Raw genomic sequence first — 27732 nt, 5'->3', positions numbered from 1 at the left:
AAACCATTCTGTGCAGCTCATAATTTTGATGTTTTTCTCCTCCTTTAGGAGCTGGAGCCGTGCATAGGGTGTATGCAGACTATCGCTAACATCAAGCTCATCAAGAACTGCCAGGAGCCAAGCGAAGGGGAATGCCAGCAATGCTACTGTCGTCCCATGTGGTGCCTCACCTGCATGGGCAAATGGTTTGCCAGCCGACAGGATCAGCAGCACCCAGAGACCTGGCTGTCAAGCCAAGTGCCTTGTCCGACGTGCCGAGCCAAATTTTGCATTTTAGATGTTTGCATAATACGATGAATAATACTTGGGTATGTTTTAACTTTTTTAATTTGAATGTATTTCGTAGTGGGTTTGGTTAAAAGGCCTGTCGGATTTGTTTTTGAGACTTCACGTTCTACAGGGGTGCAAACTCCACAGCTTTCTTTTATGGTGTTGAAAAGAGATGTGAATCTTTTCAGTTCCTCTCCACTTTTACCCGTATCTTTGGGTTTTATTCACTAGATGTCAGTTTCTGGAATATTTTTTTTTTAACCCTGTTTTGCTTCCTTACGTCTTAGATGGAATAAGTGTATCCCTCTATATTTGCAGTACTATTCTCTTTTCCAGTTTTAATGTAGGTTAAATTCTTTAAATTTTTACATTTAACTTGGGGTTTGATTCTTCAGTAAAGGGCTAACTGAGAAAATTATTTTGGTTAGACTTCATTGATACTTTTGTTCTTCTTTAATCCATTTGTGAAGTCCTTACAAATCGTTGCAAGTGTTCACTGAACAAGTATACCAGTTGCGTTCCTTCTGCTGGTCCCCTGCTTATAAAGGGGGACGATTTCTGTAAGCTAAGGAATTTAATCCCTGAAGATGTACAACCCCATAGGGACCTTTTATTCCATTAATCTGCCTCTAGCTTATTTTTTTGATGGATGTATTTATTTCAAACAACAGAAGGATTCAGAAACATACCCCATTTACCTACACTGCTAATGCTATGCATCGTTAAATCTGTGGGTTTCCAGGAGCTATATTGCTTAGGGTTTCGATGCTCTTCAGGTGATGGGCTTTTTTTTAATATACGTTTGAAGGGAGTGCAGCAAACATCTGAACTAGGTACTCTGGAAGAACGCTCAGCTGTTTCAAAGCCTGTCAGCTTTTTCTGAGGGGTAACCTTCCCCCTGCAAGGGGTGCCAGGATCACGGATGTGTAAGTTGTCACACTAGATGCCCGAAGAACGGCCATCGTTAACGGAAGTTTTTCAGGCTTGCAATTCAAAGACGATCATAAGCACTAGTCGCTGTGTTAATATTCATAGGGTACTGATGCACGCTTCGTGATCTGATCCGCATCAGAATAATTTGTAAATTAAAATCAAAGCATTTGCCATCCATTTAAGAGAGCCCGACTCCTAGACCTAAATGCAGTGCTTAATTTTCTCTCTGTCCATCACAACCCTTCAATGAACAATTATTTGGCATACTGCTTGGTGGAAAGCTTCCAGCTGCTGGAGAATGTGTGAGTTCTTGCACTGACCTGTGCACCACTGGGGCTGGGGTGCAGGTATTTGTTTCCTTGGGTTGTCCATCTTACAGGGCTAGTAACCTCAGGCAGACAGGTAGGTCAAAGAGCGAGAGAAAGCAATTATTTTAATGCTTTGGCCTGGGAGAATAAAAACCCTAACACCTCCCACCATAATCAGAAAGATTTTATCAGTAAATCACTAGGTTAGATGACATGCCAGTGGTTAACTGAAAACATCTTGATTACCGTGACAGGGAAAACTGCTTTGAGCAGGAATAGGTGGCAGGATGTTAAAAACCGTGCAAGTACTAGAAGCACAACCAAGATCCCATTAGAGTCGCAGCCTTAGCTACAGGCTGTGTGGTGAATGCCCCAAACTGTGCCTAGAGCCAGCCAGCCAGCCAGGAAATGGTTACGGATGTGGCTGTAAGCCGTATTTTGGAGAGGGATAAGGAATTGAGAATAGATTTGACAGCATCATTTGAGAACTAATTGTTGGTGTTGGTTTTTTTGTTTGGGTTTTTTTAATAACATGCACTTACAAAAGTCCAAACTGTTGGGGTTTAAGGACACCAATTGCTTGAGCACATCTCAGCTGTTACATATACAACATGTACTATGCAATTATCTATACTACCCATTGATAAGGGTGATTTTTGGTTTTTGTTACCTTTTGTTTTGGGTTAGAGTGAAAAATTGACACTGAGACTGGATTCATCTCTCTTTCCTTTCAGGACAAGGGGTAATGGATTTAAACTAAATCAGGGTAGGTTTAGACTAGATATAAGGAAGGAATTCTTTACACTGAGGGTGGTGAAACACTGGAACAGGTTGCCCAGAGAGGTAGTGGAGGCCCCATCCCTGGAAGCATTCAAGGCCAGGTTGGACGGGGCTCTGAGCAGCCTGATCTGGTTAGCGGTGTCCCTGCTCCTGCAGGGGGGTTGGACTAGATGACCTCTAGGGGTCCCTTCCAACCCAAAACATTTGATGATTCTATGATTCCCAAAGAGATCTTAAGTGGCACGTCCCTCTTCATCTGAACAGAATTAAATTGAGTTCCTGACTTTCAGGCAGATCTGTTGACAAGTCTGAAAATTAATAAAAAATCAAGGAGCTGATCAGTGATTGAATTTAAAATAGTTTCTAGGACTTCTGTGGGAAAGTTATTTGGAAATTTGTAATGGTCTCTGCAGGATTTTTTTAACCTTAGGAAGGTTCTTACAGGGCCAGGTGGTGTCATCTGAAATGCACCTCCTCACTACGCAGCAGCCTTTACAAATAAGCATTTTGTACCATTTACTTCTGGAAAGTTTACATAATGTGGCACAGATACGAGGGATGTGGTCCTTGAAATAGTTGCAGAAGAGAGGGTAGGAATTTGGAGTTGTGGTTTTGCCATTGACAGTCATTCAATTCCTACAGCTCTTTTCCTGTTTGAATAAAAATATTTATTGTAAAGATGTGTGAAGTTAACATCCTAAAGGCCTTGAGAAATTTATATAATAGATACCCGTAGTTGCAGATGGTTTTATACAAGAAAAACAGGTCAGTTGCCAGTAGTATCTCATGTAATAAGAGCCTTAGTTTCCCAATTGCTTGTGCAGTGGAGTGGTTCTTTACAGAAATCTACTTGGAATTGTCAGGGGAACTTTGCTTTTATTTATCTTACTTCTTTTACCAATATAACAGTACAACAAATTAACAGTCATAAATGTATAACACTCGTGCATATTTTAATGGTAGTGCTCTATCCACAGAAGTGCCTCTTAGAAAACTCAGTAATAATTACCAAAATAAAATTATTATTTATGTTAATAATAGTGCCTGGCTTAAATTCCTTAAAACAAGCATTATTTTTTTTTCCAAGTTTAAATTCTCAAAGTAATCTGGCATACCTCCAGAGTTTGTGAGTTTCTTAAAGGCTGTGTTAGAGAACCAACTTGTTAAAAATCCATATGACGTACTCTTCTTAGAGATTGTAGAAGGAGAAACGGTGACCTCTCTCTGCACAGTCATGTGATACCTTATTTGTCTTGAATAAATCACCGAACATGAAAATAATAGAGTATAAAAACAGGCATTTGTCCTCGTGATAGCTTCAGGTCATCATCCGAAGAACCACATGCACGTATAGGGCTGTTTCTAGAGAACATCTCTGCAGTAAAAAGAAATACATTGCCTCCCACCCAACCCTGATACGTTTCTTAAACATAAGGGTAGGGTTTAGAATCAGTCTTTTTACAGCACTTTTCTAAGAAAAAAAAAATGAACCGAGTAATGTGATGGGCTAAAATATTTACTTAAAGAATTTTCTTGAATTGTAATGTGATTTAGCGTTGCTTTTTCAACTGTGTGCATGCTTTTCCACGTCACTGACTTGTGGGTAGGCAATGTTAGTAAACTGAACTACATTATATAAATGTAATGTCATGACAATATGACAATCTATATGTGGGTGCATAGTGTCAGTATAAATACCCCATATGTATGTATACACATATAGCCCAAATTTCCATACATGCTGCAGCTGAACAGGAGTTTCTGAAAACATGGGCTGTGGCTATACTATTTATTCCCACAGTTGTGGGTTTTTTCTGTCATTATAGCATTCCAGAAAATATTGGCAAACCATGTTATCTGCTGATTTTTTAGGTTAACATAGTTTGCTAACCCAAAAAAGGCATTTTATCCAAGCAGGATATATTCTGAATCCATTATATGAATGCAGTTTCTTACCATGAGGCTTCCCATAACTTGAAACCAAATTGCCAGGTTGTTAGGTGATCTCTTCAGTATGAGTATTTTTATTGTATTGAAACTTGGTAGACTGCAGCAATGTACCATTCCAGTCAGGCTCAACCTCAGTGAGACGTAACTGACTTAAAAGTTCTGAGTGCCATTTCTTAAGAAATGTCGACTTTGAGATATTTAAGGAATTGAAATACAAATATTCAAGCTCTTACGTGCATTACAAGGCATTTTCTTCCAAAGATACACTACAGGGTTTGTGATCTGTGGTTGGTTTGTTTTGGGTTTTTTTACCTAGCTAGCTTACCTATTTTAAAATGGGCAGCATTATTTGGATAGCCTTTAAGGAAAAGGCTTAATGAACCCGTGTAGTTAATCTTAAAACTCTCTGAAGAGCTGAATAAAAATACAATTGCTTTTATGTAAGACTTCTGGTTTTCATTCTATAGTTATGTTTACCAGTTATAACTTTGTATGGGTGGAAATCAGTCTGACTTACCTGCATTCAGTGTTTTAGCTGAGAACATGTGAATACAAAGAGGGCTTCGACTCTCCTGAAGGTGCACCTGGTAATTCCTTCCGATACTACTGTAACCTGAATGCAGAGGGATGCATAAATTAAAGGTGTATAAAGTCTATGTATGTATCTCAGGAAGAAAAAAAAAAAATTGTTAACTAGCAGGGGAGAAGGAATGACACTGGACATCAGGGCATCAGCAGTGGCAATGACTAGAAATTTGTCTTTCCAGGGGAGCACTGGCACGTAGCAATGATGTGTCCTGTATAAACCAAGTTTTTTATTGTGGCATTGCTTAGATACGTTAACAAGCGCAGGCAACGGAATCCTGTAGCGCATTCCGTTAGCGGCATGAGAGGTGGGACTCGTCTCTCTGTAATGCAGGGTCTGTTGTGGCGCCTGCCAGCCCACTTTGCTGAGATGATTTATCTCACCGCGTAACTTGGCCAAAACCGAATCCTTGGCGAATGAGTGAGGTAATACTCTGACGTCAGAGCTGGGCGTTCGCCAGATCAGCGAGCGGAGTGTTTCATAAGTTATTAGTGTTTCTTAAACTTTTCTGAGTGCATGTGCCAGCACCTGCTAGTAGATGTAAAATAAAGGGCCATTTCTAGGAGCTGTGCGTGTATGGAGATGTAGCACATGGGTTCACAGAGGCTTTCAGCTGACATGCCAGGCAGTGACATGTCACGTCATGAATCAGCCACATCGTGTTACGTGATTTCAAGCTAACAGAACACAACAGGAGATACATAGTGACAAACACAACCCAACATGACATATCCATGGGAAAATTGGCACAAAAAGCTTCTTAAAGTTGAGTTTCAGGGGTACATTTATTCGTCTCCAAAATGCTCCGGAGAAAACTATGAAGCAGTGTACTGGAAAAGGGAGTAATGTAGGCACAGAATTACTAAAGCAGCTTTAATTCAGCATACAATTAGGAAGAAAACATACGTATATAACATTCTGGAGAGTATTTTTGTTGTGTTGGGTTCTTGTGAATTCATTTCTTTCCAAAGGTAGCTCTCTCGGGGCTGCAGTCATTCCAGGTCAATGATTATTTTTATCTTTAGCCATGCTAAGAGCTGTATAGACTTCAGGTTACAGCTGCAAGTTAATATATTTTGAATTTAGCTGTTGGTTACTTCAGTAAATCTTGAGTCCTCCTAGTATAAACTCTGTTGTTTTTTCTGCTTTGCTTGCGAATTAGAATGACCCGCTTTTGCACCTGTTTCCAATATTCTTAAGTCTTCTCTGAAATTATCTTCTTTCCCTTCCTGGGTACTACTATCCTAGCTTCTGATGTCCACTGAAAATAGAGTCCACAATTAAAACTCTGGGATGACTGAATTAATCCAAAAGGGTTGTCAAGCATTGGAACCGGCTGCCCAGCGAAGTGGTCAAGTCCCCATGCCTGGAGGTATTTAAAAGATGCGTAGACGAGGTGCTCAGGGACATGGTTTAGTGGTGGGATGGCAGCGTTAGGTTAACGGTTGGACCCGATGATCTTAAAGGTCTTTTCCAACCAAAGTGATTTGGTCCCTCACGGCAGCGGGGAGGGAGTTGGGCTGGGAGCGGTGCCGGCAGTGCCCGGGCTTGCCTTACGGCTGACACTGAGGCGGGCGGGGAGGGCAAACCCCTGGAGATAAATACTGGAGTATTTCTAAAAGGCATTAATTTTCGGTTAGCGTTTTTCCTCAGATTTTCAAATAGTGTTGTACATAAGGCATGCTAGATGTTGTGCCCTTTTTTTTTTAAATTTTATTTTCTGTTTCTTTCAAGTCTTTAAATTGAGTAATTGTCCTTGAGGGTGGTTAGAGAAAGGTTTTATCCGTTTGCTGCCTTTGCAAAAACTGCCTCTGTTGAAAGTGTCCTCTTGCCTAGATCCGCAGCTGGGAGCGAGCTGTTTGTGCTGTGTGTTAGTAACTTCAAGCCCTTTGGGAGTGGGAAATTCCCAAAGTCAGTCAGTGTGGAGGAGGAAGGGAAAGAAACATAGGTTGTTAATCCAGGGTTAAAATAAAAACCTGCCTTTCCTCTCACTTCTTATCTTAAAAAGTGCAGAGACCTCACACATACAGAACAGCACATTTATTGTTTCCTCACACGTACAGAAGGACAGTGTGTTTGCTGTGTGGAGTCTGCAATACTGGGGCCATTCCCTCAGGCAGGTGGTGGCTGATCTGCAGGTGTGGTCCTTAGCCCAGAAGCCAAGTCTGATGTTTGTAGATGCTGTGATGCTGTTTTGGTTACTAACCGATCATTTAAGATGTCACGGCTGCCAGAACTGAGGAGGAAAATGCAGATAACTCTTAATCCTTAAGCAATCCCTGGCTGTCCTTCCAGCATGTTGCAAGCACCTCAGTCTAGCTCCTTGTCCCATACTTACTTGTGAGGACTCGGCAGCAGTGTGAATCAGAATTTCCTGTAAAGAATTCCCTCTGTAAAATTGTCTCCACATAAACATTTTAAGTTCCTTAGACATGCTGTTCTCCTGTCTTGAAGTGATGTTTCTTTATTTGCTTCTGCCACGAGTTTAGTACTGGGTAGAATAGTACATAAATGTCAAATAATGCATTGCTGACAGAGGACAGCCTATGAACGTTGGCATGTTGGCAGTTCCCTAAACACTGGTGACAGTCCTCAGGTTTGTTTTTTTTTTCCCCTTCTTGTTTGCAAATAGAGAAAGGATATAATTTTGGTTATCTAAATATTAATGGTTCTTTTTAAAATTCTAATATTTTAATTGCATTAGTCAGAGACCTTTCCTCAGCAATTGCATTGTCTAACCCCTTTGTTAAGTTACTGTTGCCTGAACAAGTTGACGCAAATCACTTATCTATGCTAAATCAGCATTTTGCAACTGTAAATGATGATACTCAGATTGTCCATATTTGTTTTGTATAGGCAATGTTCAGTGACTACCAGTGACTTGATTTCTGATGAAAATTCTTATTTTCTAGTTCTGTGCAACATCCACACTGCTGGCATCAAGAACAGGAATGTGGAAGCTGGAACGATTCTGATTCTTTGGTGCTTGATGAATATCAATGTAGACATTTAGACCAATGGCTGGAGAGGTAAGGAATGAATGTGAAGTTTGTTTAAATCTTCAGTTTGCTGCACTCTTTTCTTTAGGAATCCAACAAAACCTTGGACATGATGAAATTAAATGTTTTGTAATAATACAGTAACACAGAGTTAGCAAATGATCTCTGCATTATGCAAGAGTAGACCATTCAGTTTGGCTGATGGAAATACGTGCCATAATATTAGCAAGGATTTAGTATGAAAGAGAGGCATGGTATATACTGAGGCAGTAGTTTAAGCCCTTTATTGCTGAAATCTTCAATATTAGTATAAAACTCCCACTGAAGCAATATGCTGTTTACTTTTCTTGTTTTGCTTATGCATCTTTATGCGTAAGTCTGGACAAACCATGATGTTTGTCTCTTCACTTGACAGTGTACCTGGTATATTCAGCTGTACTGCAGTTAACACCTTTTTTTTTTTTTTTTTGTAGTCCAGTACCAAGGACAGTTTGAGATGAGATAAAATGTTATAGGTAGGTAGTTCTAGGAGTATTTTGCTTTGCTTTTGGATACTCTAGACTAAAGACGTCAGGTGGAGGAAGTGGTTGAGACTGGTATCTTAATGTCTGACAGGAACTACAAAGAGTGGTGAGTGCTTGGATATGTGCAGAAAACTGAGTAGAATGTAAATTAGAAGAGATGAAATATTTTACTGAGGGCGTGTGAAAACTTTTTTTATATAACGTATACCTCTCTGACTATTACATTATATGAAGGTGAATGTCATTTCCGATGGTGTGTTTAATATTGCTTCAGTTAATAAATGAATCTTTTGAAGAGCTTAGGAAAAACCTTGTATTCAGGAGTGTTTTCTATGTCTTTGATGCTATCATAAAAATTACTAACAGTATGTGATGATTGTGAGTCAAACTGGATGTGCTAGCAGCATTCTGTGTTTCTCTCTTGCTGAGTAGCTATGTTCCTTCTTAGTGTGGAGTCTTTATGTCATGTGTTAAAATGACACTGGCAGCATAGATGGCAATCTCATCTGTTGATGTGAAACCATTTAGGGAAAGTAAGACTGTAAGCGAAATCTACTTCTGTATTACTTACACTAAATATTGGGGCATTAACATTGAAAGAAATGGACAGAGTGAAAGGAGAACTTTTCAGCACTTCAGAATATTACAGTTTTCATTTATTATATTTTTTAAGTTAATGAGGAACCCAGTAAGTGTTTCTTCATGCAGAGAACATCAGTGATCCAACTGATTATTGAAGAGCTTCCTGACTACCTTTCTGGCTTTACACAGCAGAGTTAACATTCTTGAAGTGATACATTGGGATATGATGGTGTCTGACAAAATGTTAGTTCTGTTGATGTGATGAGCATTTTTCTGCTTCTAAGCATCTCCACTGTCCTTTACACAGCCCTTAGCTGTTGACAGAGAGCAGTGACGAGTCTGATGATTTTGACCTGAGGTAATTTCATGAATTGTGCTCTTTGATGGAATAGCAGCATTGAGAAGGTCCTGAAGTTAGTAGAGAGAAGCATTTGCATTGGCTGAGCTGGGAGTATTTTAAGAAATGGTCAGGTCTGTGTTCTGACATGAAATTCTCTTCATGACCATTTTCTTTCCCTGCAAAGTAAAACTGGTAATCTTACATCACTGCTGAAGGTGACTTGGGCTGAAATGTTTTGATTTGTTTGACTTTGAACTAAAGTAGAGTAGGGGCATGCTTATGGTGTTATGGTTGTGGAGCTGGCTTTGTCCGCTATTGAAATTTCTGTTCATTAAATACGTTATGAGCAACAAATGTTCATATTGAGTTCTCACTATTTTCCAGCTCTTCAACACCAGAAGATTCTAGCCCTCTTTCTAGTTGCCTTGACTGGGAAGGCAGAATTGAAGAAGGCAAAACAATGAGGACATCAAATAAAAAAAAGACGAAGTAGGTATTGAATAATTACTAGCTATTGTGTTGGTTTTAGCAGTAGCCATCTGATGATCTCCAACTACTTTACATGCATTGATGAAGATTTGAAACACAGCCAGGCTGTTTCACACCAAGCCTGAAGGAAGCCTTAAGGAGAGAGTAGTACTGAGAATTCTTATCTCAAAAGCTATTTGTATGATCATTTCAGATTCTCTTCCTTTCTCAGCCTACTTGGCATATTCATTACAACTTCCCATAAGAGAAAATACTGGAGTAGTGAAAGTTAAAATGAAAACCAGCCATTGAGGCTTGGAGAGAGAAATGGCTATTAGATCATTCAAGCTAGCCTCCTTTGTATTACCCATCTTTGCTTTGGGTTTAAGCTTTTTCATATTTATGTGAGGAGGTTGTTACACATACATGTAATGATTGTGTATCATCTGATTTCCTTGTTACAGGACTAGCTTTAAGCTTCTAGTAAGGCAGCTCTAGCACCGCTGCCCTCAGGTGTATCTTTACATGTTACAAACCTGAGCAATTGCATGAACTTGCAAAACCTGCTCTTTTTGTCGTAGCGATTGATTTGGTTAGTGCAACTTTCACTGCTGTACACTGGTGAAGTAAGAGTTGTGCTTCCTGTCTATCAGAGTAAGAATACATGCAGTTCTAGAGTATGTGTTTATATAACTTGTTGTAAAGCTGTTAAGGTTCTTTTCAACTTGATTCTATTTTTTTATTTTTAAGTTCTGTTTCGAGTGATTCTGCTAATCCAGCTGAAAGGGAAACAGATGAAGTGGTTCTGAGGAGAAGACAAAAACAGATCAATTTTGGAAAGAATACTCTTGCATATGACAGATACATTAAAGAAGTTCCAAAGTAAGTTGCCCTATGTTGCACATTTCCAAGTAAACTCTTCTTTGTTCCTGATGTGTGTGTAGATCATCACACAGCTTTAGTTCTCTTAAAATCATGTGAACAGTAAGTGAAGAAAATGTGAATCAATTGATTTTTGTTAAAGAGAAACGAGGTTTTTTTCTGCATACAAACAAATTCAGTTAGGGAAAATTTAAAGCTAAATGTTCCCTTTGTGTGTTGCTGTTGCTAGTAACAAATACACTTTAAATTTTGTATTAATCAGTTCCCTGTGACACTTCTGGTGACTGTGTTGCTAGGCTAGTATGAAGTTAATTGATGCCAGGAAATCACAGCTTTGAAGGAGGACTGAATAAAGCCTTGTATTTAAGTATTGGTAAGGGAAACCAATCTTCAGTGGTTCATGAGTAACAAAGCAAAACCTGGATTTCTTGCTTTCTCTGTCATTCCACTTCGAGCTTCGGAGTCTGTGAATTGTGGCACTCAAATCACGATTTCTTAGCCAGCCCCCTCTGCTTACTGCAGAGCCCTTTAGATTCAGAAGCTGATCTGTACTAATATGTGGATATGCATTTGTGTTCTTGGGGTTTTTTTTTTTTGTTTGTTTTGGGGGTTATTTTTTAGAGGTGTTTCTCTCAATATGGCTCGTTACTTACAGTTGCTAGCTTTCTGTGGGTTCTGTCTGTGAGTCTGTTGTGAAAATTGCCAGCCAAGTGCAGTGGATGCTTTAAGCTTGTTGAGCAAAACTTGAAAGGTTAGACTAGATGACTAAAAATTAGCAACAGATATTGTAAATGATCACAGATAACATATAATATCACGATCACATCTTCAGTAAAACTTCCTTCTTCATAGAGTCTTGGACTGCTTTGTGAATTGTAATTTTTTTTGTCACTCTGTCATCAGTGGTGGGACTGCAGCCAGTCTTACGGTGATGCCTGGCACTTGCATAGCTGTGCTGTGATCAGTTAAATCATAGGTGGAGAATAGGAAAGGGTGAGATCAACATTCGGAAAAAACATGGGATAAACTGTAAAAAAAACCAAACCAAAAAAAAAACCAAAAAAATGTTCTGAGTGGCATTTTAACAGGGTAGTTGATAATATTGTTCCTTAGCAGGGATCTGTTTATCTTACAAAAAGTGTTACGGCTAAGTACATTGATCTGTGAAGCTGGTAGGGGGAACCACTTGAGACCAAAGTTCTTTGTGTGATTTAAAACATTATTGTAATATGTTTTTCTCCACACCCAGGCTCAAAGCTGGCTCCAGTATGGTAGGACTATAAACAGGATTATTTTGTACTGAAGATACAGTTTGAGTGGGCTCTCCAGTAACCTGTGGCGCGCAGGATCTGAGTTTGGGGTATCATCTGAGAGAAAGACTTCCAGCCACTGGGTGATCCCAGACAGCATTGTTACAGTGTCTGCCCTGTGTAGATTCAGTTGAAAGGCGTATATATAATTTACATTTTACCCAGAGGGTGTGGGTACTTTGTTTTCTATACTCCTAAAAGACAAACGCTGTTTAGAATTACAGCAGTCCCCATTGTAACAATGCATAGACAGTGGTGGAATAGAAGTTCACTGAAGATACTTGTGGGTTGATCACTGCCAACAGCCATGTACCCACCCAGCTACTTGCTCCCTCCCTCTCCCCATGTGATGGGGAAAGAATAGCAAGAGCAAAAGCGGGAAAACTGATGGATTGAGATCAGGGCAGTTTAATAGGTGAAGGAAGGAAAGAGGGGGGGGAAAAAAGCAAGTAATGCAATCACTCACTACCTCCCACAAGCAGAGCGGTGCCCTGAAAGTCTCTGAGCAATGTCCACTTTGGAAGACACCTCTCCTTCTTCCTCTGCCCTGGTTTTTATTGCTGAGTGTGACGTTATATGGTATGGAATATCTCTCTGGGTAATTTGAGTCAGCTGTCCCAGCGGTTTCCCCTCTCAGCTTCCTGCTCACCCTCAGCTTAGCGGCTGCAGGAGGGGACAGGGAATGCAATATCCACACAGTGGGAAAGAGAGAAACCCTTTATGCTCTGCAAGCACTGTTCAGCAATAGCCAAAAATTAGTGTGGTGTCAGCACTGCTTTAGCCATAAATCCAAAACACAGCACTACAGGGACTGCTATGAAGGAATTTAACTCCATCCCAGCCAGACTCCTTAATAATACTATCTACAAAGAAACTGCACCCAACTCAGGATACTGTTGAAGGGGTATGATTTGTGCTTCTGTTTCATATTTGTCCATGGGCAGTAGGGATCTGCTTTTGGCAGCTGTCAGAGTGCTGCACTGGATGAACCTCTGGTCTGACTCAACACGCTATTGTTAGTTTTTGTTTGTGTGGTCTGTTTTTGGCAACTTTTTAGAAGACACCCATTTCACTTAAGTGTTTAAAAATATGAAAATTTAAATTAATTAGGCTACTGATGCTTGCGTGATCTGATGGACTGAGGATTTATTTTTTTTTAAGAATGAAAATCATGTCCTGAAATATAAATGTTACTGTGTATTTACAGGAATCAGCGAATACCAGGAGTTCATCCTAGAACTCCCAACAAATTTAAGAAGTACAGCCGTAGATCCTGGGACCAGCAGATCAGGCTGTGGAAGATAGCACTGCATGCCTGGGATCCTCCTACTGAAGAAACCTGGGATCTGCAGCCAGTGTGTGTATGGGTGAATTAAGTCAGCACCTGTCTCTTGCTTCACAGGAGGACTCTATTTCCTCCAGAGCATTCCAAACTGGGAGCAAGAGATCAGGTTTAGAAATGCAAGTCTCCTTGAATGCCTTGTTTTCCTTTTGAATTCTGCTAGTCTTCCAAGATATTCCCATTATTTAGTCTCTATTAATCTCCAGTAAGGCACTTTGGGGAAGAAGGCTTTTGGTCTGTCTACAGTAGTACACTCCCTTCCCCAGTGTGTTTACACTGGTCAGCGTAAGGTAAAATTATTTTTCTAGAAAGGGATAGACACAAGCAGAAATTCAGTGATTACTGGTCCTTGACCTTGATAACCTTTCCATCTTTTTCTGATGTCAGCAGGACCACCTTTCTCCTGCTATACAATATCTCAGAGGGTTTGAGAAGTGTAAGAAGGTTAGAGAGAGATTTTTGTGCTCTCTGCAGGAGAGCGGCAACTGTGTTCGAGATGGAATTTTTTATATATATTTCCAGAACATTGAATTTCTGTAACAGGGCTAGCTCTACTAACTGACACCACCTAATACTTTCTGAGGTTGGAACTAGTAAACTGGGAGAAAAAGAGTGGAAATCTATTAGCTCTGTATCTGCATTGTGTAAATGGTTTTAGCTGTGTTGTAATTGACTTGCGATGGAGGTTGCAGTTGTTTGTACCATTTGGATGTCATATGAGATGAACTGTTAATTATTACTGCGGCTTAACTGTCTTCTGCTTGGAGTGGTAAGCTAGATGGTTAGTATTTTAAATCCATCTGTGGTTTTGGGGTTTTTTTGTCTTTTCTGTTTTTAGTAGTACAGAACCCTCAGGCAGTTCCCAGGAATGGTTCTGCAAAGATCAGGATGTTTCTAGCTCCCTTGTATTTGACGAAAAGCAGAAGAAAAATGAGTGTGAAGATGAATGCAGACAGACTGACTACACACCAGAGAGGTATGAGAGAAAACTTTTGTGGTTAACTTATAGAAATAATTTGATACACATTGATGCTGGGTTGTTTGGGGGTTTTTTTGGAAATGTTTAATGAGGGAGGGCAGGTAAAGCTCAGATTTGGAGTTTGGCACTTCTGTTGTTGAATGTAATCCACCACTGGTACAGAGTGTTGAATGTGGAAAATGACCAGCATTACAGAATTGCATGCTTAACAGCAGAAAAAGGCAGTGTTTCTTCAGCTTCTCTGTTTATACAGTCGAGTACCAAGTACCAAGATTTCTTTAACCACTCTTGGCAAGTGCTGAAAGCAGGATACCTTTTTCAGGAGCAAGTGTGACCATCCTTAATTGTTACGCCTGTCTGCAGAACAGCAGGGAGACTTTAACAGTGAAGCACCTCGTGCGCTTCCCTATTTACTCAGGTGTCTCGATTTGTGGAGCTGAAAGTGGTTCTGCTTCCAAGTTCCTCATGCGATTGTGACTCAGTTCACTTTCCAAAAATACAATGGAGTGGTTACCAAAATGTGAGCCATTTTCTGTGTTCCTCTGTTGTGACTGAGGAATCATACCTCAAAAAAAGTCTTCCTGTGTAGCATGTGCCATTATTTTGCAGAACTCTGATAAGCATTTAAACAGAGATGAAAAATGTTATGTGTGTAAAATCCATGTCTTCTTTTTGTAGTTCCTGTTCTCCTGATTCTTCTCCAGTATGGAAACGCAGAAAAAGAAACAATTCTGACTCCTCTGTGGTTTCAAAGAGCAAAAACCATTATGTGCATATGTACCACACACTGGAAAGGTATGAAATGGTTCTCTGTATGGAGATTCATTGATATTATGAACTGACTTTTGGAATGACTGGTATTTATCCCTCCATTTGTTAATAGCTTTAATTTTATCTAAATGTGTGTGCAATTTAATGAGCAAAAGAAATCATGCCAGAATAGTTGTGTTGTATGATAGCAAATATTTACAGTGGTCCACTGCAGAGGTGAAGAAACGTCAGCATCAGAAGACCCAACAGGTTTTGTGTGTAGATTTAGGCAACACTAATGTGTTGGTCTTGATTTGTCGTGGAACCTGATTTCTGCTTCAGAGGTTGTAATTCTGAAATTGTTATGTGTCTGCCATAGTTATTTCCATGCCTCTTGCATGCACTGCATTCTGCTTTTTGGTGCTCAAAGTGTGTACAAGTTGATGAATGTTATGGTAAAGGAATGGAGTCCAATGTGCAGTCGTTAAGTCTGCCAGTGAATACTGAAACTCGCTGCCTGTTTAATTATTACCATGTTAGATTTGCTACAGGTATTACAGAGAATATGTGTTCATGAAGGGACGTGAAAGAAGCTTCATGTATTTTGATTAAGCTTTTGCCTGCCTTACAAAAAGATGGTATGGAAGAAAATGCTTGTTGGAACAACAGGGAATTGTCTAGTGTCCTAGGTCACCCAGCCTAGGACAGGGACAGAGTGAAGTTAATGTGCAAAAATGGATAACAGAAGGGTAGAGTTTTTCAGGCTGACACCTTCTTCATTCTAAGTTGTTCTGGAGTTAAACCACTACTCTAGTGATTGGTCTTAATCATATCTCCTTTTTGCCCCCCTTCCTAGCTGCTGCGTGAGAAGTCTACCTATAAATGAGAAATGATAGGCTATATAGAGGAGAGCATGGTGTAACTCAGTACAAAAGTTTTGTCAGAATCACAAGAAAACTGGAACAATGATTTAAGTTTTTGGGGGTTTAGTAGACTTTTCACACTACCTTAGTAAAAATGTTTATACAGGTGTGTTTTTTTTCTCTCTACTTAGCCCCCTTATCTTCAGAAGAATTAAGAGGAACAGTGATACAAAGGTCCATAGTTTCAAACCTTTTCACTTTCTTTCTAGTCTTACTGAATCAGGCCATCAAGAGGCTTTTTCAAAGTGCTCAGAGTGGGAAGCCTTTGGTGAAAATGATGAAGTAATGACAGCGCAACATGGAATAGAAATAACAAGGTAAATACCTTGATGATTATGATGTTCTTTCTGTTTATTGCTTGTGCTGTGGAGGTGCCTTTGGTTTTTTTATCTTCCTTTTCCTTCACTGTTGAATACAACTTTTTTTTTTTTTTTTTTTTTTTTTTTTTTTTTATCCCCCTCCTTACACTTCCTCTGGCATGTGGTGTATTTTGATTGTTCTTTTTGCTCTTTGAGTTTGCTTGGCTTTTCCCAGTCTGGCTCTCCATCTATCGCTTTCTGCTGCTTCTGCCATTAAGTAATGCTGGAAGATTCTGAACCCCTTTCACCCTCTTTGCCTTATGGAAAGCGATGGCATTTTACAGAATTGGTCCCTGTGGTTGTTACTAGCCTCTCATTCGCTAAGCCTACGAGCTGAAAGCTGCTTCTCTGTCTCCTGAGAGATTAAGTTGTTTTGTAGCTGACAACAATGATAGTTATTTGTTTTTATGCAGTGACCCAATTCCAGCCAGTTGTTCTTCAGGATGGAAAGATCAGAAACAGAAAAAAACCAAGTCCTATCTGCCTGACAGCAAAACTTGCAGAGATACAGACTGCAGGCTGGAGAGGTATAAAGTGCAGCTTGTCAGTCAGGGACTATTTTTTTTTTGTGTATTAAGTTAAAAGTGTGGTTGCCTTATTGCTATATTTCAATCCAAACTTTTATTATGAACATGGATTTTTTTTTTTTTAGTTTTTTTTTTACTCTTCTTAGAGATGTGTTGGCCAATATTTATATGTTGTGTGGTAACATTCTTTCCTTAAATTCTCATATTATGGTCTGTATTAGAGTAAATAGCAGGTTGTAGCTGTATTTAGTCTAAAAAGGTTACCGTAATAAAGCCACTTAGTCTTTGGGTTTTTTTTTTTTTTATTCGCAGGCTTAAACTGTGTAGTGGTCTATTGGAAGGGCATCAGCCAGAATACCCTGAAAGGGAATGGGGAAGTGCAAGTGTTGAAGATAGAATAATGAGGAAGAAAATTTAAATACCAAGGTGAGTTCATGCTGAATATTTATTTTACTCATTCTTTTATTAGCCTAGGTGCAGTATTGTTCTGCAGAATCCAACCGTTCAGTTCAAGAAGATCAGTTTCTCTTTACATTCCTTTATTATATTAATAGTTTATCCCATCCTCTTGTATTTAATGCAGCACATTAATTAAAAGTTCTAATAATTCAGACTTGGTAAATGGAAAAACTTAACCATTCAGCCAGAAAACATGTTTTATCACCCAAATGAAAAGTGCCAGGTTGTTTTAATTATTTTGGTAGCAGCTTTTCTGCCTCTTAATATTTTTTGTGATGAAGTCACAACTTCTCATTTGCAGCAGTAGATTTCAATGAAAAGTTTATCTTGCACTGTATTCCTGATGTGCATTAATAAGATGGGTAGTATCTTGAGTCAAACAGCTTTTATTATCAGGTAGTCTTTTGTGTAATTTGTTTGGCTTTGTTCTACATTTAAAACAGACTCTGAAATATTCTGGACTAGAATATAAATGTCTGTTTAACAGTCATCTTGGAATATTTTGCATAATAAAACTCATTAAGAATATGGCACACAATTAGTTTTACACTACTTAGGGTTTGTATTCTAGCAATATGAAGAAAAGGCAGGTAGAATTTTTAAATTGTGCTAATGTTGGTTTTTTCTATTGACTATTGATTTTTTTTTTTTTATTTAAAATCTTTGAGCATGAATAAGACTTAATATGGATTCACTTTTCTAAAGTGCTAATACAATATTTGAAAATATCTAGTCTCTCTTTGTATATAGAAGTATCAAAGAAGAAGGACTTTCTCCTGTGACAGAAAATGATTTGAAGAATAGGGACATAGACTGAGATCACCCTTGGAAAACTGGTGCAGTCGCATAAGATCTGCACTGAAAGTGGGAGAGATTTACAGTCAGCATATGTGCAATCAACATAAGGTGAAACATGCAGGTAAAAGAAGCATGACTCTATACATCACAGTTAAGAGAGTCTTTTTCACTGTACTGGCTCAGTATTGGGGCCAGTTCTGTTAAATAACTTTATCAGTGATCGGGACGAGGGGATCAAGAGCACCCTCAGCAGGTTTGCAGATGACACCAAGTTGGGCAGGAGTGTTGATGTGCTTGAGGGTAGGAAGGCTCTACAGAGGGACCTGGACAGGCTGGGCCGATGGGCTGAGGCCAGTGGTATGAGGTTCAACAAGGCCAAGTGCTGGGTCCTGCACTGGGGTCACAACAACCCCATGCAACGCTACAGGCTTGGGGAAGAGTGGTTGGAAAGATGCCCAGCAGAAAAAGGCCTGGGGGTGTTGGTTGACAGCCGGCTGAATATGAGCCATCAGTGTGCCCAGGTGACCAAGAAAGCCAGTAGCGTTCTGGCTTGTATCAGAAATAGTGTGGCCAGCAGGAGTAGGGAAGTGATTGTGCCCCTGTGCTCGGCACTGGTGAGGTCGCACCTCAAATGCTGTGGTCAGTTTTGGGCCCTTCACTAGAAGAAGGACATTGAGGGGCTGGAGAATGTCCAGAGAAGGGCAACAACACTGGTGGGAGGTCTGGAGCACAAGTCTGATGGGGAGCAGCTGAGGGCATTGGAGGTGTTCAGCCTGGAGAAAAGGAGGCTGAGGGGAGACCTTACTGCCCTCTATAACTACCTGAAAGGAGGGTGTAGTGAGGTGAGGGTCGGTCTCTTCTCCCAGGTAACAGGTGATAGGACAAGGGGAAATGGCCTAAAGTTGCTCCATGGGAGGTTTAGATTGAGTATTAGGAAAAATGTCTTCCCCAGAAGTGTTGTCAAACATTGGAATGGGCTGCCCAGGGAAGTGGTTGAGTCCCCGTCCCTGACGGTATTTAAAAGGTGTGTAGATGTGGCGCTTATGGACATGGTTTAACGGTGGGATGGCAGGGTTAGGTTAACGGTTGAACTCGATGATCTTAAAGGTCTTTTCCAACCTGAATGATTTTATTCTGTTCTGGTCTTTTGGATAGTCAGTTGATATTTAGCTGCTTTGCAGTTGTCTTTGTTGTAAATAAGTCTAATAAGGAGTGTATACATTTAGTGGGTTCATAATCATTCATTCTAATCGAAAAACTACCTTTGTGACATGTAAAGTGTAGAAAGTGAATTAAGTATCTTCTCTATGGAGCAAAACGTTGGTTTCCTGGGATGCAAAGATCAATACTGAGAGAGAGACGCTGCCTTTAATCATGATTTTTTAGGTGTGATGAGCTCTAACTCTCAAATGGGGGAAACTTCACCTGTGGAAAGTGAATGTTGCTTGAAAACCAGATCGTGTGTTACATGGTAGAATTCCACACTGCCCTCCTTTTTGCTAAAAGAAAATTTCTGTCTTAAACAGGAAAAAAAATACATGTGGCTGTTTGAAGGCCAGTTAAGGGTCTATAATTTTGGGTATATCTGGTTGCTCTTTAAAGGAAAAAAAACTTAGTAGGACACTTAAGACATGGCAGGTTAATTAGAATTGAGAGAAAAATGCATTTTATGAATTAATAACAATATTTAGGTGAAAATGATGTGAGGGTTAGGAAACATAGGCTGAACTGCTTCATTTTCTCTTTGACAAATACTTCAGCAGTATAGGGTATGTTGTAATCTCCTTGGTTTTCCAATAACTTAAGTTCTCAAAGCGTTACACCATCTGTAACAGTTTCTGTAGTATGGACAGTATGGCTGTCTTTTATACTGGGCTTTAAGCTCACCATATTCAGTACTGTGTTCCATTTACTGCTATGGTAATACTAGAGCTGAAGCGAGTAAATGTTTTGCTGTTAATGACCAGATAGATCATATTTAGAAAACGTTATCTACCTTTTTTTTTTAGGTTTCTTCAGATCTTTAAGGTTAGGCTGTTTTCTGCAAGCTCTGCCTCAAGTGTAAAACTTCAGATTTCATTAAGTCTGTGCTGCGATGATGACGGATGCTCCTTAAAGCTTTTGTGAGAATGTTTCTGCTTTACCTGCGTTCGCAGATGCCATGTGCATCATACTGTAAAGGCTACTTCAGTTGATGGATCCTGCTGTTGCCATTTGGAGATCACACTACTTAGAGTGCGCTAATGTGCTGGTGAATTGGTCCAATGTTGAGTCAGACTGAAGAATGCCACCCCTTAAACCAAGGCGTTAAACCCTGTTTCCTCTACTGGACCAGAATCATACATCCAACCTGAAGAACTGCTTCAAAATAATGTAGATAATTCCAACCTTTCTCCAGTTGTTAAAGACAAACTGTTCTTAGCTTTTGAAGTGGGTGATGATCCATTTGGCTTATTCACCGTTCTCTGAGATACATTAAGCTAGCATTTGCTTAAGCCTAGTGAGAGAAGAGAAAGGCAGGTGGTTTATCACCATCAGCTCCCTCTGTTTATGGGGATGAGTGACTGTTCAAACAGCAACACAGCCTAAATACCTGGATTTTACTTTTATGTATGTTGCAGCCTGACCCAAAGAGCCAATCTACTGCTGAGAGTATAAGAGGATGAGTTCAGTGCCTGCTGTTCCTACAGGAATTGGAGGTGAGCAGCAGTATTTGCAGGTTTGGAGCTGCTCATGGGTATGTGGTGTCCAGGCTAAGGATTGTCACGGTGTTGAGATCAGCTTTCCTTTGTTTTGCTCTCTAGCACTGTGCTCAGAAGGTCAAAGTGAGGGCTGCGGCTGCAGTGGAGTTTAGACCAGATTCATGTGCCAGTTAGAAGTTTTGGGGTGGTTTTTTACAGTCCTTGTGGCATTTTATGTAGCATGTAACTGGGATCTGAATGTCTGTTAGTGCTGGGAATTCTCTCTGTGGTAGTTGAGCCTGGCTCTTGGCAAGGCCACAGCAGAACTGTGGCAATGCTAGGGATGACACCTGGCAGCCTTGCTGTGGGGCTGGCAGTGCACCCGCAGGGCCAAAAGCCCATTGTGCTGCTGAAGTGGAAGGAAGCTCCTTCCCAAAAACTGCTCCCAGTCCCTTCAAAAGGTTATTTCCAGGCATGCTCAGGCATGGGGTTAGGTTCTGTCCCAGCACAAGGGTGGCTCAGTCACACACCACAGAGCATGGGGTGTGTGCATACACGGAACACGTCTGTACAGGACTCTTTTTAAGAAGTAATATTTAGAACCTCGTTGTTCCAGTGTGCATGCTTCCATGTGACTTACGATGAATGTAAATAAGGGAATGTGTTACATTTTCGGCATTTTGTCTTCATGCAAAAGAATAAAGACTTTAAAAATCCCTGTTAGTCTGCTTTTGCTGTTGTCAGTTTCATCATAAAAGGAATATGTGGGTTCAGTAGTCCTTTTTTTCGTTCATTTTAAGGTGCTTTGTTAATTTTCAGGGGGGAGGGTGTTATGCCTTGCTAAAAGGATGAAGGCCTCTTTGGAGATTAAATCGAACTCTTGTAGAGAGTTTACAGTATAGCTTGGGTCATGTCCAACTCCTCAGTTTGCGTTTTGTCATCTTGTGAGTTTGTATTTAGTGCATTGTAACCTAGTGGAAGGGAGCAGCTGAGGCCATTCTGCCACGAGAAGGGCTTCCTCCTGGAGAGGGCGGAGCTGTTAGGTGAGAGTTAATAAGCTATCATTAAATATGTGAGCTCAGCTGTCAGAGCGCCTAAGCTTTTGCCTATGATGGATAGGGCCTGCAATGGATTTATGGGCACAAATCCATAGGATTTGTAATTCAGCAACCCTTAAAAGATCCTGTATTTCTCGGTGTTAGATACTTGGACTAGAAGTACAATAACCAATCCGCCCATGGCAGTTAAATTTGGGGTGGTTTTATTCCCCAATCCAGGTTCTGTATGCTTGAGCAAGCTATGCTAGCACAAGGAAAGGAATGATACTGAGCAGATGAGGTTTGGGGTCTGCTAAACTTACTTCATGCAGCGCTGCCACTGGATGTAGAACCATTGCAATGTCTTTTAATGAGTAACAGTACCCTCATCAGTCTAAACAGAGCAGTTAAAACTGGAATGCAATCCCTCCGTTCAGTTGTTTATCTATCCAAGGCTATTTGACATAAGAGTTTACAGCTGAGGTAAGCAAAGCTGAAGTCTGGCACTCCACCCCCAGTTTGTATTTGATAGCCTTCCATTAATGTTACCTATTTTACTTAAATCCAGTTTGCATAAATCTGTGCTCAGTTCATAATTAAGCCAAAACAAACTCTGAACTTCACCAGCCAGGTTTAAATTTCTTCTAAGAAGTGACATGTATCTTCTGTTGGCATGCTTCCACTGGGGGGATCTCCTTACAGGTGATACATTATCTGTGCTTGTAGAAACAGTCCTTCGCTAGCAGTTCTGAAATACCATTGGTTATCTGTACTTTGTTTTTAAAACGGCTGCTTTGAGGTCACAGTGGTGAGGATTTCTTCTCCTCCCCTTAAAATTCCCACTGGGGTGTGAAAGTGCTTTTCTGAAGGATTTTCTTTGCTGACAAGGACAGAAAGATGCAAGGCAGCTGTAATCCCTCAGCTGTGTTATGGCAGATAGTTCTGCTTGATAAACTGAATTTAACTTGTACGTGGTGTTATGCTAAAAGTACTGTGTGACTTCCAGGCTGGAGCCGTTCTCCATCTGGCTCGCTTGGATGCGTTCAGGTAAACATGCTGTTCAAGTCCTCTTATCTCAGAGCAAGGCTGGAGGAAATGGAGGTTTTTTTGTATGTGTTTTGAACCTAGGCTGAACTTCAAGTGTGTCCTTGGTTCAGGAATGCAGCTCTGTTTTCCATAGTAGTGTGTGGGAAAGGAGAGGTGCTAGCATAGCAAACCTTCCCGCAGGAGCACGGCTGCTTTTGCAGATGCCACACACAAGATGCGTGCGTTTGCACTATTTTTATTTACAAGGCAAAGGGAAAGGAACTCCCATGGTTCCCTTACAAGGTAAGGCTTCCCTTACACTGTACTATTGTCAGATCTTAGTCTTTCACTGAGCATAGAGCCAGCCTGACTGTTGCCAACCAAAGGCAGGCATTTTGGAGACGTCCTGCGACAGAGATCTCTGAGGAGAAAAGCACAGGACCTGTGTACAACCTCTGAGGAAAAACCATTGAGCTGATGGAAAGCAAACACAGTTCTCCTTTACCTCTTCTCAAAGTACTACTGATTTCAGCCAGGAGCACTAGGTATGTAGACATTCCACCCAGAAAGCATTATTAAACAGTTAAAATGCCATTTCCAAATACATACTTAGCAGGTGTCTTTGAGACGGGTACATATAATGAAAACACAGATGCAATTTGTAGAAGTGAAACATTTTAATTCAGTGCATTTGCAAATGGGGGGGGAAAGAAAAGGTAAAACCATTGAAAAGTTGAGCAAAATAATGCAAAAAAAAAAAATCAATAGAAAACCAGCCAGCTGCTGAGGTTTCAAACTCTGTAATTTCTAAAAGCCCTTGCAAATTACTGCCTGGAGACTCTTGGTCTGGCCTGGTGCAGCTCCTGAGGCAGGCTGGCAGCGAGCAGTCGCCTTTCCGCTTCTGAAGCTGTTCGTTTCGCTGGGAAGTTCGTGTGTCTGCATGTGTTCATCCACTTGTCTGTCACAGCTTTGCAAAAAAAAAAATCAGCCAAGTGGTTGAATAGTATTTGTGCCTTTTAGGGAAAAATAAGCGTGCAGTTCTCCCACTTTTAACAAGGCTGTGCAACGAGCTTTGCAGATTGGCCATGAAGAGGACCTTCAACACATCTGAGCAATCCTGAGCTTCGCTGAGCAGGTGCTTTCCCTTGGCCTTCAAGACCATATCTACAATCCTGTAGTGATCTCTGGTAGAAGAGAACTCGGCAGTTTTTACTGTGCTGATCTGGGACCCTTATCTGACCTCTACCTTCTTACCCTTGCTCTCCTGCCCAGAGTTAAAAGCAGCTGTACTGTACAATTTTGCACCGCCTTGAAGAAAGCCCCTTTTTCTATCTGCAAACTAAAAAAGGGGTAAGAAGGGCTGCCTGGTTATTTACCAGACTTCAGCTGGGTTGTTCCTGTAGGCCATTCTGCTCAATTCTCCAAAAAGGATTAACCAGGAAACAGGAAGAAATAAATGTGTTCTTAGAACTACTCACAATTTGAATCTAGAGACCTAGAATTAATGGGAGCATGTGGTGAAGAGGAAGAAGGGCTTAAGGTATGTGTTGCATGGAGCAGGTGCTGCTTCTCTGATGACTGTCTTGATTACTTTAAATAATAATGGATCCAAAGCAGCATACTTCTTTCAGCTGCAATTATGCTGTTTGGACAATTCTGTCTTCCTAGCACACGAAGGCTGCCACCCACTGTGCCTGGTGACTGTGTCCTTTCTACTCAACTGGTGGATAACAAGAGCTCCAGGTCTACGTAAATAATGATTGGAAACAAGTTGGAGTAGCAGGTGTCTTTTATTTCTGTAAATAATTACATGTCAGAATTGTAGTTTGTGAAACCTTGCTTCACTGCTACAGGAGATGCAAATTCTCCCTCTCAATATACACTTCAACCTTGCTATGCATGAACTATCTGCATAAAAAAACAACAGAACGAAACGCCACCTGTCACTATGTACTCGGAAAGTCTCTCCAAAAAGCATCGCTGGGCTTTGGCAGTTGCTTTTGTCTTAAGCTGCTCAAAAAACCAAACCAAAGCAACTTTTGTTTGTTACTTCTACACATTTCATCGCTGACCTTGCAAGTGTTACTCAAATACAGCCCGTCATGGTAATGAATATTAGGTTCCCTTCACCCAGGTTCATTGCAGGACATGTTTATGCTCTTTAATGTGTCAGATACCTACTCTGGGGCTGCTTTGCAACTCCTCAGCTGACACTTTAATTTTCCCTTAGTGCTGTTTGAGTGTCTGGTCTCTGATGGAGCCAAAGAGCAGAGAGATCCTTGAGAACTGCAGTGGTTGTTGCAACCTTACTGAACAAATATGCAAGTTAAAGGGAAAAAAAACCCCAACTAATTGCAGTTTTTGAAAGTTTTATATCCCTAAATATCATTAGAAGTATTTTGGACTAAGGCCACATCTGCACTGGAAAGCTTTACTGGTGAAACCTGCAGAATTTTTGTTATATTTATTACTTCTACTGCCTCCGTGCAATTGCCTTGCGTGAGCTAGATGAGTTATGAATGTGTAACTGCGTTTCTGTCAAGTAACCAGAGCCAAGGTTTGCTGGCTTCCTGCTACCTGTGAGAGAAAGATGAGGCTGATCCAGTAAAAATGCAGACTGACAGGCAAACCATGTATGATCCAGAAGAAAGCTTGCTAAAACCAAGTTTAAAATCCTACTTTCTGTATCCCGATACCACAGCTATAATTCTGCTCTGTTGCTTTGAACTTTTGTTGTCACAGCTATTGTAGAGCAGTAATTTTTTTTTTATTTCTTTTTTTTTTTTAAAAAGAGGCAAGGAAGACATGAATAGTGAAAAGCAGTTAATTGTATGCTGCAGGCAGTAACCAAATGCCAGTGCTGGAGGAGGCCAGCTGGGCCAGCGCAACAGATCACTCTGTTCCTGACACGCAGGTGAGACAATGTGCTTACAAGAAACTACATTCTTAGAATGAATGCAAAAATTGTGCCAGCTTCTAAAGCAAGCGGGTGCTGCTGCTGTGGCCACGGGCGACAATAGCTCTTACACAGCCTGGAATTCTTGCAAACTTGCCTTTTGACAGCAGGAAAGTTATGACGGGAAAGTATAGGATGAGCGAGTATTACCTAAGAGCGCGGGGAAAACAGGGATTCAATGAAATAGACTGGGGGCTCTTGTCAGAGGGGGAAAAAAAAAAAAGGTTGAATACCCTGACTGGGGGCTTTCTCTGCTCGCGTGTTGCTCCTGTGAACATGCGGAGGCACAATTTTTGTAATTCTTAAGGTTTTGGTTGAGGCATCATGATGGGTTTTTTTGTAGGGTATTGAAAACAGACCGACTCCTGTAGAGCTGCATCAGAATATGCAAAGGCTGCATCTGAACAAGCAGAAATGCAATATGTAATTAAAGAAGAAAACGAACTCGGTTCTACAACAGGAGAAACATCCCGTTCTCACTGCTACCCTGTCACATTTTGAATATCAAACCTGCAGAGATCCGGAGGTTACGTTACATTCCCCAAAGAATCTAATGCCTTTTTAAATATGAACGCTCGCTTGCTTGTTGGAGACAAAAAATCACTTTACCTAGAGGTAATTTTACTGTTGTTTTTGTAACTTCACCACCCGTGCTGTGGTTACTGCAAAAGCTACGTCCACAGCGCCCAAGAAGCAGCAGCGAGGGCAGAAGAAAATGCTGCCTGGTTTGTGTGTGTCTCTCTGTGGAGCGCCCCGCCAGCCTTCAGCCCACGAGGGCTGCGGAGGTGTTTTTATTTAAAGCTGTGCTTGCAGGAGTCCTCCAGGTTGTTTCTAAATTACTGTTGTAAAACATCAGTGTACACCCAGCCTGAGGGGCGAGTAGGATCTCACTGCGTCTGTGGCCACACCGTCCATTTGCACTCAAAACCACCTGAAGCCTCTGCTTACGGAAGCACAGCAACCTCACGGCACCACCCATCCTTACTCGACAGCGATATAGAATCATAGAATGTTTTGGGTTGGAAGGGACCCCTAGAGGTCATCTAGTCCAACCCCCCTGCAGGAGCAGGGACACCTTTAACCAGATCAGGTTGCTCAGAGCCCCGTCCAACCTGGCCTTGAATGTTTCCAGGGATGGGGCCTCCACTACCTCTCTGGGCAACCTCTTCCAGTGTTTCACCACCCTCATTGTAAAGAATTTCTTCCTTATATCTAGTCTAAACCTACCCTGGTTTAGTTTAAAACCATTACCCCTTGTCCTGTCACAGCTGGCCCTACTAAAAAGATTTTCCCCATCTTTCCTATAGGCCCCCTTTAGGTACTGAAAGGCCGCAATCAGGTCTCCCCGCAGCCTTCTCTTCTCCAGGCTGAACAAGCCCAACTCTCTCAGCCTGTCCTCATAGCAGAGGTGCTCCAGCCCTCGGATCATTTTTGTGGCCCTCCTCTGGACGAAATATACATACTACATTCAAAATATGAAATTTTAACAATATTTTGTTGACATCAGCATACAAAAGATTTTGAAGGCGATTTCTCAATTGGTTATTTCAAAATTTTCATGAAGAAGTAGTGGTTCATTTCCAAAAATCTCCACCATAGTTACATACTTTAAGAGCCTTTTGTTTTTCTAATCATTGCTTCCATCATATCCCACTGCTCTTTCGTAACCTGATAAAAGAAAATTGGTGTCATCCGCAAACTTGCTGAGGGTGCACTCGATCTCGCTGTCTAAGTCATTGATGAAAACATTAAACAGCACCGGTCCCAGCGCGGACCCCTGAGGGACACCACTCGTCACCGGTCTCCATCCGGACATCGATATGAAATATTACTGAATGCCACGTCATTTCAGAAAATACAGATCCATGCCCTAAGTGTCTGCCGTGGGGCCCGAACCGGCCGTTGACACACCGCGTGCTCCTCGCGGACCGAGGAGCCGTGCTGAGCGCTGCCGCCCCCCAGC

The 27732-nt window shown here is 41.0% G+C and overlaps 2 protein-coding genes across 10 annotated transcripts in view; both read left to right on the top strand.

Annotated features, from left to right (window-relative positions):
* The window catches only part of TMEM129 (transmembrane protein 129, E3 ubiquitin ligase), an 8799-nt gene extending 6501 nt beyond the window's left edge, over positions 1-2298 (top strand). The window contains exon 3 of the mRNA XM_035891441.1: positions 49-2298. Coding sequence (XP_035747334.1) covers positions 49-297 — 249 coding nt within the window. The 3' untranslated portion in view covers positions 298-2298. The remainder of the gene's footprint in view (positions 1-48) is intronic.
* LOC104123584 lies at positions 228-26355 on the top strand. Of its 9 annotated transcripts, none has more exons than XM_035891435.1 (15): positions 228-308; positions 7740-7856; positions 9657-9761; positions 10491-10622; positions 13140-13289; positions 14113-14250; positions 14932-15048; positions 16136-16243; positions 16681-16812; positions 17125-17238; positions 18005-18190; positions 20079-23358; positions 23834-24596; positions 25606-25727; positions 26113-26355. In XM_035891435.1, exons 3-10 carry the CDS (start codon positions 9733-9735, stop codon positions 17228-17230), a joined length of 912 nt encoding a protein of 303 aa, XP_035747328.1. In that variant the 5' UTR covers positions 228-308; positions 7740-7856; positions 9657-9732; the 3' UTR covers positions 17231-17238; positions 18005-18190; positions 20079-23358; positions 23834-24596; positions 25606-25727; positions 26113-26355. The 9 variants fall into 9 exon arrangements, with proteins under 9 accessions (XP_035747328.1, XP_035747326.1, XP_035747332.1 ...); XM_035891433.1 differs by having other exon boundaries at positions 20079-24353; positions 24482-24596; XM_035891439.1 differs by having other exon boundaries at positions 14116-14250; positions 20079-24596.
* The last annotated feature ends 1377 nt before the right edge of the window (positions 26356-27732 follow it).

The sequence above is a fragment of the Egretta garzetta genome, unplaced genomic scaffold, assembly GCF_000687185.1.
Source record: "Egretta garzetta isolate BGI_Z169 unplaced genomic scaffold, ASM68718v1 scaffold183, whole genome shotgun sequence".
NCBI lineage: Eukaryota > Metazoa > Chordata > Aves > Pelecaniformes > Ardeidae > Egretta > Egretta garzetta.
Note: the sequence above shows the minus strand (reverse complement) of the source record. Positions and strands in the feature narration are given on the sequence as shown.